At 40.0% G+C, this 19539-nt stretch overlaps 2 protein-coding genes across 2 annotated transcripts; both read right to left on the bottom strand.

Moving 5' to 3' along the window:
• Window positions 1-4596: 4596 nt before the first annotated feature.
• On the bottom strand, window positions 4597-11778 carry LOC308075922 (regulator of cell cycle RGCC). Its single transcript, XM_080415921.1, has 5 exons — window positions 11602-11778; window positions 9911-10093; window positions 8796-8876; window positions 7820-7882; window positions 4597-5324 (listed from the first exon to the last, which is right to left on the bottom strand). Exons 1-5 carry the CDS (start codon window positions 11621-11623, stop codon window positions 5317-5319), a joined length of 357 nt encoding a protein of 118 aa, XP_080272047.1. The 5' UTR covers window positions 11624-11778; the 3' UTR covers window positions 4597-5316.
• A 4054-nt stretch (window positions 11779-15832) lies between these two features.
• On the bottom strand, window positions 15833-18274 carry LOC308075855 (uncharacterized protein; the record flags this gene model as incomplete). The annotated part of the gene is made up of 4 exons (XM_080415833.1): window positions 15833-15898; window positions 16468-16813; window positions 17400-17490; window positions 18097-18274. 4 exons carry the CDS (start codon window positions 18272-18274, stop codon window positions 15833-15835), a joined length of 681 nt encoding a protein of 226 aa, XP_080271959.1.
• Between the last annotated feature and the right edge of the window lie 1265 nt (window positions 18275-19539).

Below are 19539 nucleotides of genomic sequence, written 5' to 3'. Positions count from 1 at the left end.
TTCAGTTCATTGTTCTCACTTCCTCTCTCTGCCTAGCCCCTGGTGCATTAACCCCCCCGTCCCCTCCCCTCCCCCCGTCCCCGTCCCCGTCTCTCCCTCCACCCCCCTCTTCCCCTCTCGTCACAGGCCATTGCCAAGGCCTGTCCTGGTCAGGGGGGTTAAGCAGTTGGCCAGAGTTCAGAGGAGATCCAGACGCCCTGAACAAAGTGTCCTGTAATGAGACATAAACAGAGCAGGAACAACATGTTTAAGGTTCAGCTTGGCTTTCCTTTGGACACGACCACTGACTGGAGTCAGGTCCATCAATCAAGTTTACCCATAGACTTTCACAGAGGCGGAGGGTATGGATGGCAGGTTACATAATCCCGCTGCTGCATGACATTATGAGGGAAAACAACAGTCAGACAGAAGACAGAATTACACTTCTTTGACTGTCAGCAGGGTGAGGTTCCATCACATGCACTGGAAAGTTCCTGACCACACGTTGTTCGAGGCGAGGTGTGGTGAGTAAGGGTTAGGCAGCGCCAGTGTTGATTTCGTCGACTAAAACTACGACGAAAAATGTTCGTCGACTACCTTTTTTCACTGACGAACACTAAATAAAAACTGAATAAAAACTAAGCTACGCTGACTAAAACTAAGACTAAATATATTGACAATTTCGTCAACAAATGAAAATTAGACTAAAATGTTAGTGAGGGACTAGTGGAGAAGAGATCCAGTAGAACTAAAAGACAAGTCATTTTATGTTTGGTTGCGCTCGGTGTTGCGCTCTGAAAATAGCGCTGCGACACGTTGTGAGCTTGTAGATCGGCTATTTTCAGCATGCAACCAAGTGTAAAATCAGCCATTACAACGCCATCAAGGCACCGCCAAAATACATTATAGTCGACTAAATCAACTGTAGATTTAGTCGACTATAATCTAATGATATTTACTCGACTAAAACTAGACTAACAAACATTTCAGAGACTAAAATATGACTAAAACTAAATGGAATTTGATTCAAAAGACTATGACTAAAACTGAGTCAAAATTTGCTGTCAAAATCAACACTAGGCAGCGCCTGTACCACCTCAGAGAGCTAAGAAAATTGAAAAGTCTTGCAGAAGGTCCAGAAATCCTTCCACTCAGCTACCACTCAGAGCATTCTGGTGGGGGCCATCACTGTTTGGTATGGGAACAGCTCCTCCCGGGACCAGCAAGCCCTGCCAAGGGTGGTGCGCTTGACCGTCCATGGGGACTTCACTTCCTTCCCCGCAGGACTCATACACTGGTGTTTGAGCAGAGCTCAAATGATTTTAAAGAACTCACAGAGACCATCCCTGGAATGGACCGTTTGTGCTGCTGCAGTAAGGCAAACGCCTGCATGGTCACAAAGTTGCTACGGAGAGACAGAAAGAGTTTTTTTCACTCAGTCTATCAGTCCTGAACTATGACATAACTGCCAGGTCAAATGTTTTCAAACTGTAAATACTCAAGCACAGAGCACACACTGCGTTTGAATTTCTTTGACAATTCGTTGGCACATTTCTGGACTTTATCTTGCGCAGAATTACTACAATTCAGCACATATAAAAATGTTTCTACTATGTATAAACTTTGGCCAGCCTTTGTCTGCAAGTATATCCAAAATAAATGTAGAACGTTCTAAAGTGACTGATAGTGATATTGCTTGCACACCCTGTAAGAGTATTCAAAACTCTCTACACTTTGACACACACTTTACTTACACTTGATCACTTAATTGTACCAAGTTTTATTTGTATCAAGGGTATTCAAAATTATAATAATGACATACCCAAAATAAGGATACCAAGTCTAAAGTAGCTAACATTCTGCTGAATATTTACAAAGCATAAAAAATAGGTAGGATATGAACATCCACATAATTACCTGTATAACTGGCGCACAACAAAAACTCAAACAATATAATGTTAATCCTGGCTCATGCTTTATTATTCAAACAAACAAACATTGTTTGTTTGATTAATAAATGACAGCATTATACTGTATGCAGACATTATCTTTCTTTATATTTACAAAGCATACCATAGTTTGTTTGGTTTTAATCACACACATACTATATGATCGTGAGAAATAAATCTTGATTCTTTCTCTAGATGTGACTTTTTTAGAAGACCTCGGCTCTCACTTTTCTTTTTTCTAGAAGACATCACACGTTTGACACCAAAAAAGGCTGTGATGACGGGCTGCGATCACGTCCTCGCTCAGCTTTTTCATGTTCCACACCTCAACAGTGCTGTTTACAGTCTCGCTTGGCATATTTTCCAGACAGATTATGCCGCTAATGTCAGCCACAGTAAAATCGTGAGTCACAAGTAAAAATATCACGCCTCCAACCACAGCTTTCATGTTTGCCTCGCCCTTTCTTTTAAGCCCCGTCGCTTTGACGACAGGCAGGAGATACCTGTAGACTTGAACAAAGGCTGACATCTGATGCACCCGATGCTGTGATGGAATGACAGCCGAGGAACAGAAAACCTTGTGGTACATATCTATGATGGATAAGTAAAGACAGAAACAAATATTAAAGTGTTGTTTTATCACCAATTCAATCTATACTTTTTTTTTTTTTTTTTTTTTTTTTCAAATCTGGCTTGCCTGTTGATGACTAATAATAGCGAAGTGAAATCCCCTGAAAGGAATAACAACTGTTTCCATCTCAATGCAGAAATGACGCACTTCCAAAACAACCCAACAACCCTCACCATCACTAGAATGTAATTTCAAATGTGGTCGGTGCACCCATTGCCAACACAGCTCAGTGCATTTCCTGCTTCTATCCTGTAACAGGAACCAGTACAAGATTTGGGGCACGATGTCCTGTCCTTATGGTGGTAAAGTACTGTATACAGTACAGTACTACACAAGACTAGAATGGCAAAACATCATCCTGCTTTAGAAATGTAAAGAAAGACAATGCATGATATTTTTACTATCTGTCATACAGAAAAGTATATGTGAAACTAACCCAACTACTGCCAAATCCTTGAATAGACTATGTGCCTGTGTGTTTTAAATAGATTTTTTTTTTTTTACTTTTGTTGTTTAACTATTTTATGCTGGACTTCTTTCACTTCTTGTTTTGTGGGATTGTCAAGAATCAAGACGGTTTATTTGTCACTACTTATACAGGTACAAGAAGCGAAATGCAATATTGTGAGGTCCTCAAAGTACTGTGCTATAAAATACAATGACAATAATAAAAAAAAAAAATAAAAAAAATAAGATACAAATTTAAATAAGAAGCAGCCTTCCACAGAAGCAGAGCCAATTTACTCGTCTACAGCATCTCCTGCCCCTTCTATTAGATTTTTTTGATAGAATTGATCCTTTGAAAGTCACAAACAACAACTTTTTTCTTGTCCTCCTAAAAATATGTATTCGATATCCATGTGTGACTGAATGGTTGAATCGGACTTCATGGAGCATTTGTATACTGTATAGAGTATGTCTTATATAATTTACAAACATTTTCTGAAATGTTAGTACATTTAAGCATTATGTCACTTTATGATTGCGAGATGTCTTGAGAATGGCGTTTGTGACCGAAACGTCGACAAATCATATAGAGTGTGCAGAGTCGCCTTTTTTCTTTGGAAATGACGCACTTCCCCATTTTAAGCTGTCTTCAGCCGGTGTCGGAGCTAAATTTATGGCTTTCCTGACGCGGTGGCAGAAGTGAAACTCTGAGCATAATCAGGAAAGGCATGCGGAGGCACCGGCACAAACAGAGAGAAGTGGGTGAAAGGCTCCACTGTCATGTGGTGTGACACTTGGATCATCCCTTTTTTAGGCTTGGTGGCGGCAGAGTCACACCGACTGCCATTCTTCTCTAGCATTGTTAAGCCGTTCGATCCGGGAACGCATCCGTGTCATTTTAGATTTGAGCTGTAACCATTATTTTGGCTATTTAAAAAAAATAGCAGATCTACAAGCTCATAGCGTGGCACCAAGTGCCGCGCTATGAGCTTGTAGATCTGCTATTTAAAAAAAATCATTAACATTTTAGATTTTTAAAGCGAACATTTGCAACTCAAATCTTTGCTTCTGGGGATTCTACAAATGTCTTCTAAATCTTCTGTTTAAAAAAAAAGCATATGTTGCTATAATCAGTGGTTCTCAAACTCAAGGACCCCCAAAATGATATGTATTTGGCCACGGACCCCCATCTCAAAACATGTTGTTCCAGTGACCCCCCAGAAGCAAAGATTTGAGTAAAAAATGTTCGCTTTAAAAAATATATATATATTCAAAGATTTACACAAAATGTTCACGATTTTTCAAAAATAGCAGAGCTACAAGCTCATAGCGCGGCACTCGGTGCCGCGCTATGAGCTTGTAGATCTGCTATTTTTGAATAGCCAAAGTATAAAATAATGGTTAAAGTGGTTACACAGATGCGTTCCCGGTTTTAATGGGTTAAGGAGTATTTCAAGAAAAGTGAAATGCTTATTATCAAAACTGACAACCCCGGGATACACCAAATATAGTAGCATGAAGGATAATCAGTGAAGCCCGATGTGTAGCATGTAAAATCTTACTAAGCAAAACATATGACGCCAAACATAATTAAACTAAAAAAGAACACTTTATTGATATGTGAACTCCTCTGTACAATATCAATGCTTAGTAAAAAAAAACTAAAATACTAAGTCTTCTCATGTGCAGCTATACAAAACTTTACAATATTAAACAAGAATATTAACAATAACTGTACATTTCATACGGTTTGTCTGGAATGTAAATGTCATTTGATCTGAATGCATAAAATTCAATTGTGAGATTTGCTCTGTGGCAATTAACCATAACTTGAATAAAATGAGCCAATTAAAATCTTCCTAAAGAAAATGATATATATGAACAGAACATAAGAGTATTTTAGGGCTCATAACTGGTGGTGTTGTATTGAGCGAATGTTCTAATGAACAGAAACAAGCCCCCCAAACCTCTAGACGGTGTTCTATGGCGCAGCCTGACAGATGGAGGGCTATGTGGTCTGGGTTCTTCAATATGTCACACATCTGGTCCGACCGCTGCGGGCCGCTGTGTTTCTGAGTGTCTGCAGTGTGTTGCAGAGGGCACTGCTGTTATTCCACCGTCGGTAGAGAACAGAATGCCCTTTTAATTCCTGATGTTAACCTTTTCCCTCGTGGCGGAGCAGAGCGGACAGGAGAGAGCAGGGGGAGCGTTTGCTGTGGTTCAGATGTGAAGCGTTCAGCCCTGTCGCCTCTGGCCTCCTCTCTCCTCTCTCCTGCTGCTCTGAGCGGCGGCTCTTCACTCCGTCTCTGCTCACATCTCTGTTCAGGAGCAAGAATACACACAATGCATACAGTCAGTCACACTGTCTACACACACACACATCATGCATGCACTCATACAAACATGCTAGCACTAACCCATTAAGACCTGAGGCGATTCTTAAAAATGTTTCCTAAATCCTAACAAATCAAAAAAAAAAATCTATATTTAAAATAAATTGCAGATCTACAAGCTCATAGCGCGGCACCGAGTGCCGCGCTATGAGCTTGTATATCTGCTATTTTTTAATAGCCAAAGAAATCTTAAGTGACACAGATGCGTGTGTACATATACTGTGTATATAAAAAATCTAACCTCCCAACTAGGCATGGAACGATTCACTCAACTCACGATTCGATTCACGATACCAGGTTCACGATGCGATTTTTCATGATTTTTAAACACAAAATTAGTTTCCAGACAAAGTCTCTTACACAAATCCAGTATTTTCTTCTCTTTTATTTTTTACAATAGTGTTTTCTCTAATCCTCTTTTCAATACAGTAGCAAATGATGAAATTTGCTACTGTATTGAAAACTAGATTTAAATTGTCACCAGTTTGAATCGATTTTAATCTATTTACGATAAATCGTTACACACCTACTTCCAACACAAACACACACCACCCAGTAACAGAACTGGAGAGCTGGGGGCGGATGGATGGTGTGTGTGTGTGTGTGTGTGTGTGTGTGTGTGTGTGTGTGTGTGTGTGTGTGTGTGTGTGTGTGTGTGTGTGTGTGTGTGTGTGTGTGTGTGTGTGTGTGTGTGTGTGTGTGTGTGTGTGTGTGTGTGTGTGTACGTGCGTGTGCGTGTGCGTGCGTGTGTGTGTGTGTGTGTGTGTGTACTGTATGTGATGCACTGAAACACTACTGCCTTAGTGCTGATAGCAGGAAACATGGTGCTCATGTAGTCTGGAGGACCATTATCACTGAGGGCTTTGCAGATAACCCACCTGAGTCCCCAGACGTGGCATTTACACAGGAGGAGAGGGTGCTCTGAGATAAGGGACTATATGGGGGGCGGGTCTGTATCTCTATAGGTAATGAACATATGATCTGTCATATCCTAAGCCACCCTTACATACTCCTCTGCAGCCCACTGTGTGGTTTATTGAGTACCACTCGCCACCGTATACTTAGTGTATCCACTTAAGACTCATATTGTTGCTGTCAGGCAGAAACCTCTTATCTTCATATTTTGTTCGTAAATGAACAATTACTACTACTACTTGATTATACTGCAACGTCACACAAAAACAGCAAAAGTACCAGATCCGCAAGCTCGAAACGCGGCGCGAAGCGACACGTTTTGAGCTTGTAGATCTGCTACTTTTGCTGTTTTTTAATGTTTATCCTCAAAAGTAACAGTTTTGGACATATGAGGTTTCCACCCGACAGAGACGATTAAAGTTTAAAGTAGTTAACATTCTGCTGAATATTTACAAAGCATAAAGATAGGTAGGATTATGAACATCCACATTAATTACTGATATACAGTAACTGGTGCTGGACAACAAAAACTCAAACAATATAATGTTAATCCTGGCTCACGCTTTATTATTCAAACAAACAAACATTGTTTGATTAATAAATGACGGCATTATACTGTATGCAGACATTATCTTTCTTTACATTAGCAAAGCATACCATAGTTTGTTTGGTTGTCGATTAATCATTTCCGTTCATTTTAGTCCGACATGAGAATCAATTAAACCATTATACGGTTGTTTTCGTCAAAGTTATATTATCATTGCATTTTAATGCATTTTAAAGCGTGGATTGATTTGACCAAATCTAACCGCAAATCGTCCCAGCAGTAAAGCTTGATTTGGGAGTATTGACTCAATTACTCTGGTAAGTTCAATAGTGTTTTAATAACTTTGGATAAAATGTAAACAAATTAACGACAACCATGAAGACCTCTGAAAATGAACGATCAGTGGCACAAGGATCTAAATTATGTTTATGTATGATATAGTAAACATTGACCGGTAAAGTCCTTCAACCACTTCAACCTAGTGTTCGGCATGTCATTATTGGCAAACCTTTTTAGAAAAATTCAAAGATGTTCAGAAATATCTCTACAAGTAATCTACAAGCTCACGACACATCACAGCTATTTTTGCTATTTCTTGTACAACAATAGGCTTAAGTGTTTAACTAAAGAAATGGTTCTCAAACATTTTTATGTCAAGGACCCCCACATTAATACAAATAGGCCACAGACTCCCCTTTGAAAATATTTTGAGCCGGGAGCCCTCATAAGAGAATAGTTTTTTTCTTCATTTCTTTTAGGGAGGGGGTTAGATTTAGTAAAGAATTCTACAACTGTCTATAGATAAGGAAATAACAGTACATATACAGTCTCCCTTCTAGCCGGTGAAATAGAAGTAAAGCTGTTCCCTCTGGTCCCCGGACCCCACTTTGAGAACCACTGAACTAAAGGAATAAATGGAACGTGGAGTGATAGTGGCGTCATTCTTTCAAATACGTACCAGCGAGTTCCCGGTCCAGACTGTCAATGAAACTCTCAAGTTCCCTCGTGTCTCCCAGCTTAGCTGAAGGAAGAGAGGATAGAATGTTAGAAACCAGAGAGAGAAAAGAAAAAAAACAGAATGGAACATTTCTGTGGAGAAACTCAGCTAAGTTCAGTGGTATTTCCTTTGGACCAAAAGCGGTGAGCTAAAGTAACTCTCAGAGTTGCATAAGACCCCAAAATGCTTTCATAATGGAATAAAATGAATGTCCGCATAAAACCTGATGAAACCTCTCAAACTGGGGTGGGGGGAGGGGTGTCTACAGCTTGATGCAACCACTCAGCAGTATTTTTCTGTATCGTGTTAGGCAGAATCTCATTTTTATTTCTTTTTTCCCATGGATCAATGCCATATTCTACACTTCATCATATTACAATGTCACGCAAAAGTATCAGCATTGGTGATCTACAAGCTCACAACACATTGCATGCATTGTGAGCTTGTATATCTGCTTTTTTTTTTTTTTTCTGAAAATGTGGGGGAAAATGTTTGCCTAAAATAACATGCCAGGTTGAAAGTGGTTAAGTCTGTCTGTGTGGGCTTTATAAATATTTAAACAATGGTAAATACTATGAATATATTACAAATATTATGAATATTTAACCCAACAGTGATTATATAAAGTCCGTGCTGATCAACACAGACAGGCTGGCACCCCCTAATCACCTTCCTAATGTTTTCATCTATTGAGATTTATCATCTGCCAACACACACACACACACACACACACACACACCGGAGTTAATCCCACCCGTCCCAGCTCCTGCAAGGCTTTCCTGCAGAGACCTTTAACAGTTGGAGATGCTATTAAGCATTGTTGTGTAAAGACACAGACAATCCCCAAGCTAATGTCCAGGCTGTTTGTGTGCATAACAGTGAGCATGGACACACTGTCAGATAGCCATCACTGAAGACAACCAGTGGCCTGTTATACCTTTTGGTGCCAGCGTTATGCCTGCTGTGTGGAGCTCCTCCTCACTGGCATTCAGGCTGTTACCCAAAGAAGCCTCACTGCCTAGGGGGGAGAGACAGAGACAGACATTATATGTATGTTTCTGACACTTGCATTGACAATGTAAACCTATGTTTTCTTATGCCAATAAAGCTCCATTGAATTTAATTAACTGGTTGAATTGACAGACAGACATACAAACAGACAGGAATACGAGAGAGAGAGAGAGGGGGAGGGGGGTAGGAGGAAACATTAAAGACAAAAAGAGAGGAGGTCAGACGACCACAGAAATGATAAAAGCAATAATCTTCTGTAGTCCAGGGGTTTCCCATAATTGTACGCGATTAAATGAAAACAATGGTTCACCGGTGACGAGCTCTAAGCGTGCGATTTACTGACGCTGAGCTTGCATGATGAAATGTAGTGGGGTGGGGTTTCATGGCAGCTACACACAAAACACTTATCTCATAACTAGAGACAAACTAAAAGATAGGCTATACAGTCAATGCAATAATTACAGTTCATTGTAGCCTATAGTGTGCCAAAGCCATTGTTGCCGGCGAACAGATAATTCTGATAAATGTGTCCCGTTTTTGGACTCATTTCATGTTCCCCAGAATTAATGTCAATGGCGTCACGTCTGACTCATGGGCAAATGACGCACATTACAGCGTGTCCCCTACTCTCCTCATTGTAGTTTAGCCCAGTGGTTCTCAAAGTGGGGTCAGGGGACCCCCAGGGGTCCTTGAGGGGGTTCGAGGGGGTCCCCAGCAAAATTATCTAATATAGCATCAAACTCAGCTTAACCATATTAACCATATATAGGCCTAAATCGGCCACTTGAAAATAGCCTCGCAACACATCGCATTGTGAGCTTGTAAATCTGCTATAATTTTTTAACTTGAAAAACAAATCTGAAAAAAATAATGAATGATTTTAACAACACAAATATTGTATGCCACAAAATATTTTCATGGCCAAATGCACGATTAATTTTTTAACAGGTCTGGTTTAGCCGGTATCTTAATCACAGAAGGATTGGGCATTTGCCTCATTATTAATTATGATAATAATGATAATTATTATTAGTTACTCACTGTAATCGGAGTCTTCAACTCCACTGTCATCCCCTCCTCCTCCTCCTAGGCCGGTGCGACTCTTGGCGTCCTTCAGCAGACGCTGGTACGTGTGATGGTTGCCCTGGGAGGAGGGTGGCGCCTTCAGCTCCTCCACCACATCCTGGAACTCCTGCAGCAGCTCCCCCAGTTCCAGGTCCAAATCTGACACCACAGTGTTTGCAAGATTCAGAGGAGGAAAACATCTGAAATAACTGACGGACTGATATGGTGGAGCGGTTCTCCTCAGCCCGATCAATGACGGTGGTGGAAAGTACTTCCACCAATCATTACACCAAGCTGCCCTTGCCAACAAAGTATACATACTTTGGACATATATGTCTCTGTCAGGCGGAAACTCTTTTAACCCATTAAGACCGGGAACGCATCTGTGTGTCATAGCGCATCTGTGTGTCATGTGCTCATGTGAGCTTGTAGATCTGCTATTTTATGAAAATTCATGAAAATGTGTGCAAATCTTTGAATATATATGTTTGAAGCGAACATTTTGTAACTCAAATATTTGCTTCTGGGGTCTTCTAAATCCCCCCCAAAAAAGTTTGCTATAATATCAGTGGTTCTCATACTTCAAGGACCTGTCAAGGACCACCCAAAATTATATGTATTTGGCCACGGACCCCCATCTCAAAATATTTTGTTCTAGGGACCCCCAGAAGCAAAGATTTGAGTTACAAATTTGCTTTGAAAATATATATTAGATTTGCCGACATTTTCAAGATTTTTCAAAAGTGTGCCTATGTGCTTGTAAATCTGCTATTTTTTAAAAGACATCTAAAATGACAGAGATTCATTCCCGGATTAAACAAAAAACATAGCAAAAATAGCAAAAGATCTGCTATACTTTTGTGTGACACTGTAGTATGAAGGTATTTCTCAGAGGCAAATATTGTAGCCTACCATTATTTGAAAACTAAACTAGTTAGTGGAAAACTTTAATTACAAGTTACTTTGTAGATATAATATCTACCTACAGGTACCTAAAAACAAGAAAATAATATTATGTTCTTATTTCTTTAATACTTTGGCTGTTGAAAAAAACAAAACATCATGCATCATGAGAAGGCTACTTTTACTTTTGGTAGCCTACTTTAAGTAGGCTATATTTTCATGCCAATACTTTTACTAAAATACAATTTTTAATACGGCCATTTTACTTGTAATGGAGTAGCTAGTATATTGCTACTTTTATTACTTAAAGTAAAAAAAATATATATATATATCTGAATACTTCCACAACACCACTGGAATATGAGCCAATCAATATTATGTAGCCTGCTGGAACAGTGACACGCACAGCAGTGTGTGATCCAATAATAGTTGAATTTATTTATTTATCAGATATAGCCTATATCTATTCTCAAAACGGCTGATCTATCAACAAACGGAAAATATATGGTGTCTAGTTGAATTATAGTATTCGAGAAATAGCCTAACTTTGGGTAAATGAAGCTGCTGTAGCCTATATAGGCAGTTTGAAACGATCTAACTCTTTAATCCCTTTGATCAATGCGATCTACCACAAACTGACACGAAAATAAACTCATTCCTATAGCTATACACGCTCTAAAAGTTCCAGGCTCAAACAAACTCAGCAGGCTAATACAATTGTAGTGAGATCAAACTCAAATAGAACTATATAGCCTAGGACTCACCTGCAATTTTCTCCGTGGACATTGTTGAAGAAATAAATGTAAAAATGGCTCTAAATAGAACACAGATCTGCTCTGTCTGAAGTCACACGGGGCTTTGAAGTTGACAGGTCGGGTCGGCCGTCACGTAGCATCAAGTAACGGAATGAATGAGCGGGTGAGAAGCAGCCAATCATTTAACAGAACAGCCTCTGTGTGGCTGCTGTGCTGGAGATCATTGGGAACCGTGCGGAAAGTTTAGGCTACTGTAAAAAAGGGGTGGGGGGGGGGACCTAATGGTTACAGTACTGTCTGTGAGACAGAAATAGAAACTTATGCAACATGGGTGGGAGAGAGTGAGAGAGAGGATGCCTTTACAGCACTGTAAAATCCAATAAGTTAACCTTACTAGAAAAAAGTTGGGAAATCGGTTCCAGCTAGTCAAGTTTACTTGATCATTTACTAGTCAAGGTTACTTGATCATTTACTGGTAAAGGTTACTTGATCATTGACTTGGTAAAGGTTACTTGATCATTTACTGGTAAAGGTTACTTGATTATTTACTTGGTAAAGGTTACTTGATCATTTATTAGTCAAGGTTACTTGATCATTTACTGGTAAAGGTTACTTGATTATTTACTTGGTAAAGGTTACTTGATCATTTATTAGTCAAGGTTACTTGATCATTTACTGGTAAAGTTTACTTGATCATTGACTTGGTAAAGGTTACTTGATCATTTACTGGTAAAGGTTACTTGATCATTTACTAGTCAAGGTTACTTGATCATTTACTGGTAAAGGTTACTTGATCATTTACTAGTCAAGGTTACTTGATCATTGACTTGGTAAAGGTTACTTGATCATTATTTAGTAAAGGTTACTTGATCATTTATGTGGTAAAGGTTACTTGATCATTATTAAGTAAAGTTCACTTGATCATTATTTAGTAAAGTTCCCTTGATCATTTACTCATCCATTACATTAATGAAAATTAAAAGTTTGCATGATCCCATTTAGACAGACAACACATTTGGAATACCGTAGGTTTATTCCTTGACAATAATATGAACAATCAACAATTTGTCACATGAGCTCAAACAGCAGCATCCAATTTAAAATGTACAGTAAAGGCATTTTACAGAAATAAATTGTATAAAACATAATATAATTCAGAAACACAAATCATATCCTGGCCTATAACAAATCAGAAATAAAACTTGTAAATAAAAATAAAAAATGTCTGGAAATAAAAAATCAAAGCCTTTAACATAAATCTGAACATTTAATGCTGTACTAACTTTGCAGACTAAACCAACGGTCTGACAAAACACACTGACAGGTAGGAATGGCTTAATTAATAAAGCCTAACGGGCCATCCACACATGCGTTATATATAAAACTATAAAATATTTTCTATGATTTTCTTTAATAACATTTTAGAGTAGCCAATGATTGTGTACCTCTTTTCATCCACAACGTGATTATGCCAATTAATTCCTCACATTTCTGTGTTGCTACTACAATTGTAGCCTAGTAGCCCCTCCATCCTTCTCAACACAACTTAAGATAGTTCTACAACGATATTGACAAAAGTGTTATGCTGAGTGTGGACAGCCCCATTACAGTCTGAAAGATTACATTCTTTCACACATGAACATACACCTGGCAATTTCAAAAAAGTTTTACTTAACAATTCTATTACATTCAAAGTCTTAATAATTTGCAGCTCAAGAGTGCTTAAAAGGAATAAAAGTGGCTTTGTTCAGAACTCCTATCACTAACATATTTTTTTTTTTACAATTTCTAAATAAAAGCTGACAATTGTGGAAATCAAAAATCAAATCCCGACCTTTAAAGGGATAGTTCACCCCAAAATGAAAATTTTCTATCGATTAGTCACCCCATGGAGACTTGAATTCGTGCTATTTTTTGTCGCATTCCTAAGCCAATAATTTGATGTCCGGTAGGAGACACAAAGAGTCTCCTTTGCATCTCCTACCGAAACCGCTGCCTACAGGTCCGCTGGTCATCGAATTATTGGCTTAGGAATGAGACAAAAAAATTCAAGTCTCCATAGGGTGACTAATCAATAGGAAAAACACATTTTTGGGGTGAACTATACCTTTAATCTGACAAACTGACAAGTGCTCTAGTAATACAAATGGCTTAATTAATAAAGCCTAACGGGCCATCCACACCAAGCACTATATATACACATTTTTAATTTATTTTATTTTATAGAATTTAGAGTAGCCAATGATTGTGAACCTCTTTTCGTCCACAAAGTCATTATGCCAATTAATTCCTCACACATTTCTGTGTTGCTACTGCAATTGTAGCCTAGTAGCCCCTCCATCCTTCTCCTCCTGTTCAACACAACTAAAGACGAACAGTATCTGTGTTGATGATGACAATATGAGTGTGGAACTCTGGAAGACATGAACAACTGCCAACTGAAATGATCATGTCTGCACTGTATTTAAACTAAATAATTCTACAACGATATGATTGACAAAAGTGCTATGCTTAGTGTGGACAGCCCCATAACAGTTTGAAAGAGAACATTATTTCACACATGAACATGTGAACACTTGGCAATTTCAAAAAAGTGCCTTACTTTTACTTAATGGTATTACATTCAAAGTCTTGAGAATTTGCAGCTCTAAAGTACTTAAAAGGAATAAAAGTGGCTTCATTTAGAACTCCTATCACTACTAACATGCATGAGAAAAATAAAATGCATGCATTTTAGTCTACTGTCTCAAAGGAGGGCTGAGGACAACCTGCCTACCAGTGACCCATATACAATCTTTCTAAAATGACAGGAGGTTTTTAAGACTTTGCAGTTTGGGGGGTAGTTTTTCCTTTCCCAAGCCAAGCATCACTCTTTGAATGAAGTTCAAAGTGTTCTTCATATCATTAGGGTAGTTCAAATTTAGTGCATATGTCAGGCCAAACAGCAGGCACAGTGCTTGAGGGAGGTTCTGGAGACTATCCATGACAATACCTCCTTCGAGGATGACGGCTGTTGACACTGGCTTAAGGTCGATACCATCTGAGGGAGGTGAATCTTCACTGCTCACAGTCAGCAAACCGACCGATACCTCTGTCCAGGCGTCTTCAATGTCACAATCCTGTATAGAATCAAACAAAAACATTACAACAGGGAAATGTAGATCACTTCACACACATCTGCATTTAGAAGTTTTATCAACATTGGTAGGCCTACTGTTTTTTGACGTGTATTACTCACTGTAAACTTAATCAGCACAGTAAAATGTGTCATCTATGAAAATATTTTAGGTTAGAAATAAGCAACTTGGTAACAAACATTCTGCATAGTGGCCATCTCTCTCTCCCTTGAGCAGCGTGCACTTGCAGGCTATAAAAACCAACACTGCACACGTGTGAGTGAGATTCCACTGTGCTATAGCCTGAAGGGATGGAACCTTCCGATTGGTTGCGAGGCCGTTTCAGACTGAAACTTCAAAATAAAATTAACGAAAATGTAATTTCACTGGACCTTTAAGATGTAACTTACCAAGGCAGTGTTGTAGAAACTGCTGGGGTCCTCTCCAAGCAGAAGAGGGAGGCCTCGGAGAACAAGTGTACGCAGCGCTGTCACGTCTGGTTTCTAAGTGGATAATGAACAAATAAGTTAAAAATAAATCTGACCCTCAAAAGTTACAGTACAGTTACAGCATGAGACACATGTCACCACAATTTATGCTTTATAGTGCATAGAACAGTTACTGATTGGAGGTGTGATTTAAATAGTACAATCCACAGCATTTAGTTATCAATAGTTAGCAATATCACAACACTTGATGTATTATAAATCGCCAACACTAAAACACTCATACAGCCAGGAAGCTATACAAGTACTATTTGGGGTTATAGGTTGTACATAAACTGGGTCATGATAAATACAAATATAAGCAGCATGTTGTAGACTTACCCCATCAATTTTCTGCACAATTCCGGACAATTTCTCTCTAATGGCACCTTTCTTGGACTTTAAGATAGTGACCAATTGTGGTGTGTAACGATCCAGAGCATCAAAGAAGTCCGTCTCTAGGTGAGTGGTGGTGATCCTGTTAAACTCAGCATAAACCTACAACACAACAAACCACAGAACAAAATACAGTGACTAAATACATTTGAAAGTGTGTATGGTGCAAGCCTAACATTACATGCATGTTATTATAGGGTATAACCAAAAAGCCTATGAATAACAGTACTTACTTGTCTCTCTCTAAAAAGAGCTGGCCACCGCTCCTTCATCGTTGTCACTGGAGGTTCGTCCACCACAATCTCCCGTCTACGCAGTGCAAAGGTCTGGTCCATCATTACAGCAATGCCACTTGCACTGGGGTTCCGTTTTTTCATTTCTTCCACTAGGTGCTCTCTCTGCTGCTCTAGCGTAGCTTCATCCTTCCCGTCAGGGAGATCCGGTAGGTAATTTGCCTCATTCCTTTTCGGTCTTTTGAGGCCTCTTGCTGCAGTGGCACCTCTTCTCCCTCCATTTATAGCAACCTCCAAAAAACACCCTGATTTTCTCAGTTTATTGCGGTAGTTTCCCATTTTGTAGTACAAATTAGTTGTCCAGGAAGAACATCCATCTGTGGAGCCTGGTTCTGTCAGGCAGGGATGCTTGCGTATGAGAGCTAAAGCCACAGCATGGACATGGTGTTCTTTTGGATACGCCAAATATTTGAACATCTCTTCAGAAAGCTTTTTCTTTATTTCATACTTCATTTGCCAGCTTGGATTGAGGCATTTTTGGTCTTTTAGATACACAGCATTAGCAAGTCTTAGTTGGTGTTCCACCTCAACTGGGAACATTGGAATGTCAAAAACATCTGGCCAATGATCTTGTCTTGTTGTTGCTGAAGATGATGTGGAGGGAATCTCAACAACGGATGAAGTGGACGGAATCTCGATATCTCCTGAGGCACCAGGTTGAGTGTCAACAATGGGCACCAGGTTCAGTGTCAATGGAATGACCTTCACAGTAGCTTTTCCATCTGGCAGGTCTTCTATGTCATCAAGGTTGCTGAAGGGGGAATTATGGAATTCAGTGTCTTCGTACTGAAGTTTGAAGTCATCCTGCAGCTGGCATTTTTCTGTTACTTTTATCTTCAGCTCTTCAAGCGTTTCTGGTTTTCTATTCAGTGTCACTTTCCTTATGTCATGTTCATTTATGATGATTCTCAATTTATAGGTGTCCATGGTCCTACAGAGTGAATAAACATATATTTAGTGTCCTTTCCATATACTCATTCAACATGATATGTAACGCTTTAGTGTCACATACACATTTCCTTTCACTTGATAGGAGGATAAGGGGAAAACATCATTCAGCTCAGACAGCTGTGTGACTGTGAGAGACCCTGCCCCACTGGTGCACAACTCGTACGCACGTAAATGCAGTATACTGACCAGGATTACTGCATGTTTTTGTGAGGGTACCTACCCTAGGGAACACGGGGAGAACATGCAAACTCCACACAGAAAGGCCCTTTCACCAACCCCACCCAGGGTATGGGCACTGATGACGCGGAGGAGAACACACCCCCCAGCGCCCACAGCGTACATACTTTTGGTACTTTAACGGTTTTTAAATCTGGTAGCATCACACACTGCAGGATAATCTTATATAAGATGCTCTCATCAGAGAAATGACTTCTCTTCTGGAGGTCCCTGGCACAATATATATTTTCAGACGGGGCCAAATACATATAGTACATTTGGGGGTCCCTGACATGACAAAGTTTGATAACGTGTGAGTTTGATAATGTGATTTTGATGCGAGTTCATACTTTGGCTCTCCGGTGGCAGACAGCAGGGCTCCTCCTTTGGGGTCATTGAGACCATTTCCCAGCAGGGCTCTGGGAGGAAGACCAACAGGTCCTGAGAGACATATAGTAAAACATACATAAGAGAGTAGTGGTCTATCATTTATTACAGTATAACCTGTGAGTAGTGGTCTATAATTTGTTGCTTTAACAGGTCAGCTGAGCCACGTTATGGAGGATTCATCTGAAATGCCCTTTCTTTTGCAGTGCCCTTTGATTAGAAAATGTGTTCAAACGCAATTGAGTATTGAGAAACCATTATGCACGCAGCATGCGCAAATGGTAATGTAGGTAATTAATGTATTTGTGCAAGATGACCCTGCTATATAAAATGTGTATATTACTCGTTCATGTTCAAATAGCTCAATCCATGCTGTAGGCCTAAGTGATGGGCTGTATTTACGCACCTGCTTGTCATTAATGCATAACAAAAAATGATGACCTTTATTTTTATCAGATGTCCGATAAATTTGAATCATTCCGGACATTGGGACCGGAAGATTAAAATCCTAGCGTGACCCCTGGTCTGTATAAGTGAATGTAAAAAAAAATCAATCATGGGGATCTCGGGATGATCACCACCTCAATTATTCGATGAATCCAAAAAGTTATCAATAGAATAATCTCTAAGAAAATAATGGATAGATGCAGCTGTAGATACCTGTTCTAGAAAAGACCGGGGTAACTGGAGCGGTGGTGGAGGGCTTCCTCAGAGGCAGGTTGGGACTAGCCGCAGTGGGACTGAACGAACCGCAGACCGGGGTGACTGGAGCGGTGGTGGAGGGCTTCCTCAGAGGCAGGTTGGGACTAGCCGCAGTGGGACTGAACGAACCGCTCATTGCATCACTCTACAAATATCTGTCAAGTTGAAGAAAAATAAAAACTTGCAATTATCATCCAACACTTAAAGCCTGATCGATAGTGATACTCATAACGGTGTCGCATGTCGAAAAACAGCAGACCTACAAGCTCACAACGTGTCGCCCCAGTCTGCTATTTTCCAGCGCAGGACATCTTGTCAAAAATGGATCAATGAGGCAACCACATTTACCCATGCTGTCTTAACCCTTTAAGACCGGGCTCATAGCGTGGCACTGAGTGCCGCGCTATGAGCTTGTATATCTGCTAATTTTGAATAGCCAAAGAAATCTAAAATGACAGAGATGCGTCCCCGGATCGAATGGGTTAAAATTGGCTTACAGGAGGTCCGCCCGGGACCTCTCATGTAAGCATGAATCAGCCATAACCATATAAGGAGTTCCCAATGCAGCTACGCCCCAATTATGGAGTGTTGTCTAACCTAAATGTGTCATCATGGAATCGGCAAACAAATTAGTCAGCTGCATACACCTCTAGTGTAATAAAGTGTCCATCACCTTACATCCTGGGTTGTACTGCATACAGCACTAGTGCTGTATGCAGTACAACCCAGGCTGTAAGGTGATGGACACTATTACACTAGAGGTGTATGCAGCTGACTAATTTGTTATGGTTATGGCTGATTCATGGTTACATGAGAGGTCCCGGGCAGACCTCCTGTAAGCCAATTTTAGCTGCATTGGGATCTCCTTATATGGTTACAATGTCACATTCCTCTAAAGCATATTTTCATATATCGCCCTGATAGTTCAATTGGACTGTTAATTCCCGACTAAACCCATGTTGCTCTGTAACTCGTGGGTTAAAAGGTGCCAACCTGTTCCTGGATGTCCTTGTAGTCAGATGATGGGCAGTGCCTGTTGGCAGGAAGGTAGCTGAGGTGATCCTGTTCAGGGCCCAGGCTGACTCCAACTGCGCACCTATACAAAACACAGAGGAGTCATTTTACACCAATGTCACATGGTGAGAATACAAGTTTTATCTGAACACCAAGTGCTCTGTCACAGGCTGACCCTGCCAAAGAATGCTTTTCATGTCAGCTGATAGAAAACCACCCAGATAGCATTATGTGAAACCCCAAAGTTGTGCGGAGGGTAACCGCCTTAGGGTCTAAGCTCTGTGGGGTGCAGTGCTCTGCCCTTCAGCATCTCTATGACCAGAGGACAGTGAAGAAAGCAGGAAAGAATCCGAGGGACCCAACTCATAACCTCAGCACCTGCTTCAA

Source organism: Gymnoscopelus braueri (genome assembly GCF_963280865.1).
Source record: "Gymnoscopelus braueri genome assembly, chromosome: 20".
NCBI lineage: Eukaryota > Metazoa > Chordata > Actinopteri > Myctophiformes > Myctophidae > Gymnoscopelus > Gymnoscopelus braueri.
The sequence above is the reverse complement of the archived record's forward strand: the minus strand, read 5'-3'. Positions and strand labels throughout refer to the sequence as shown.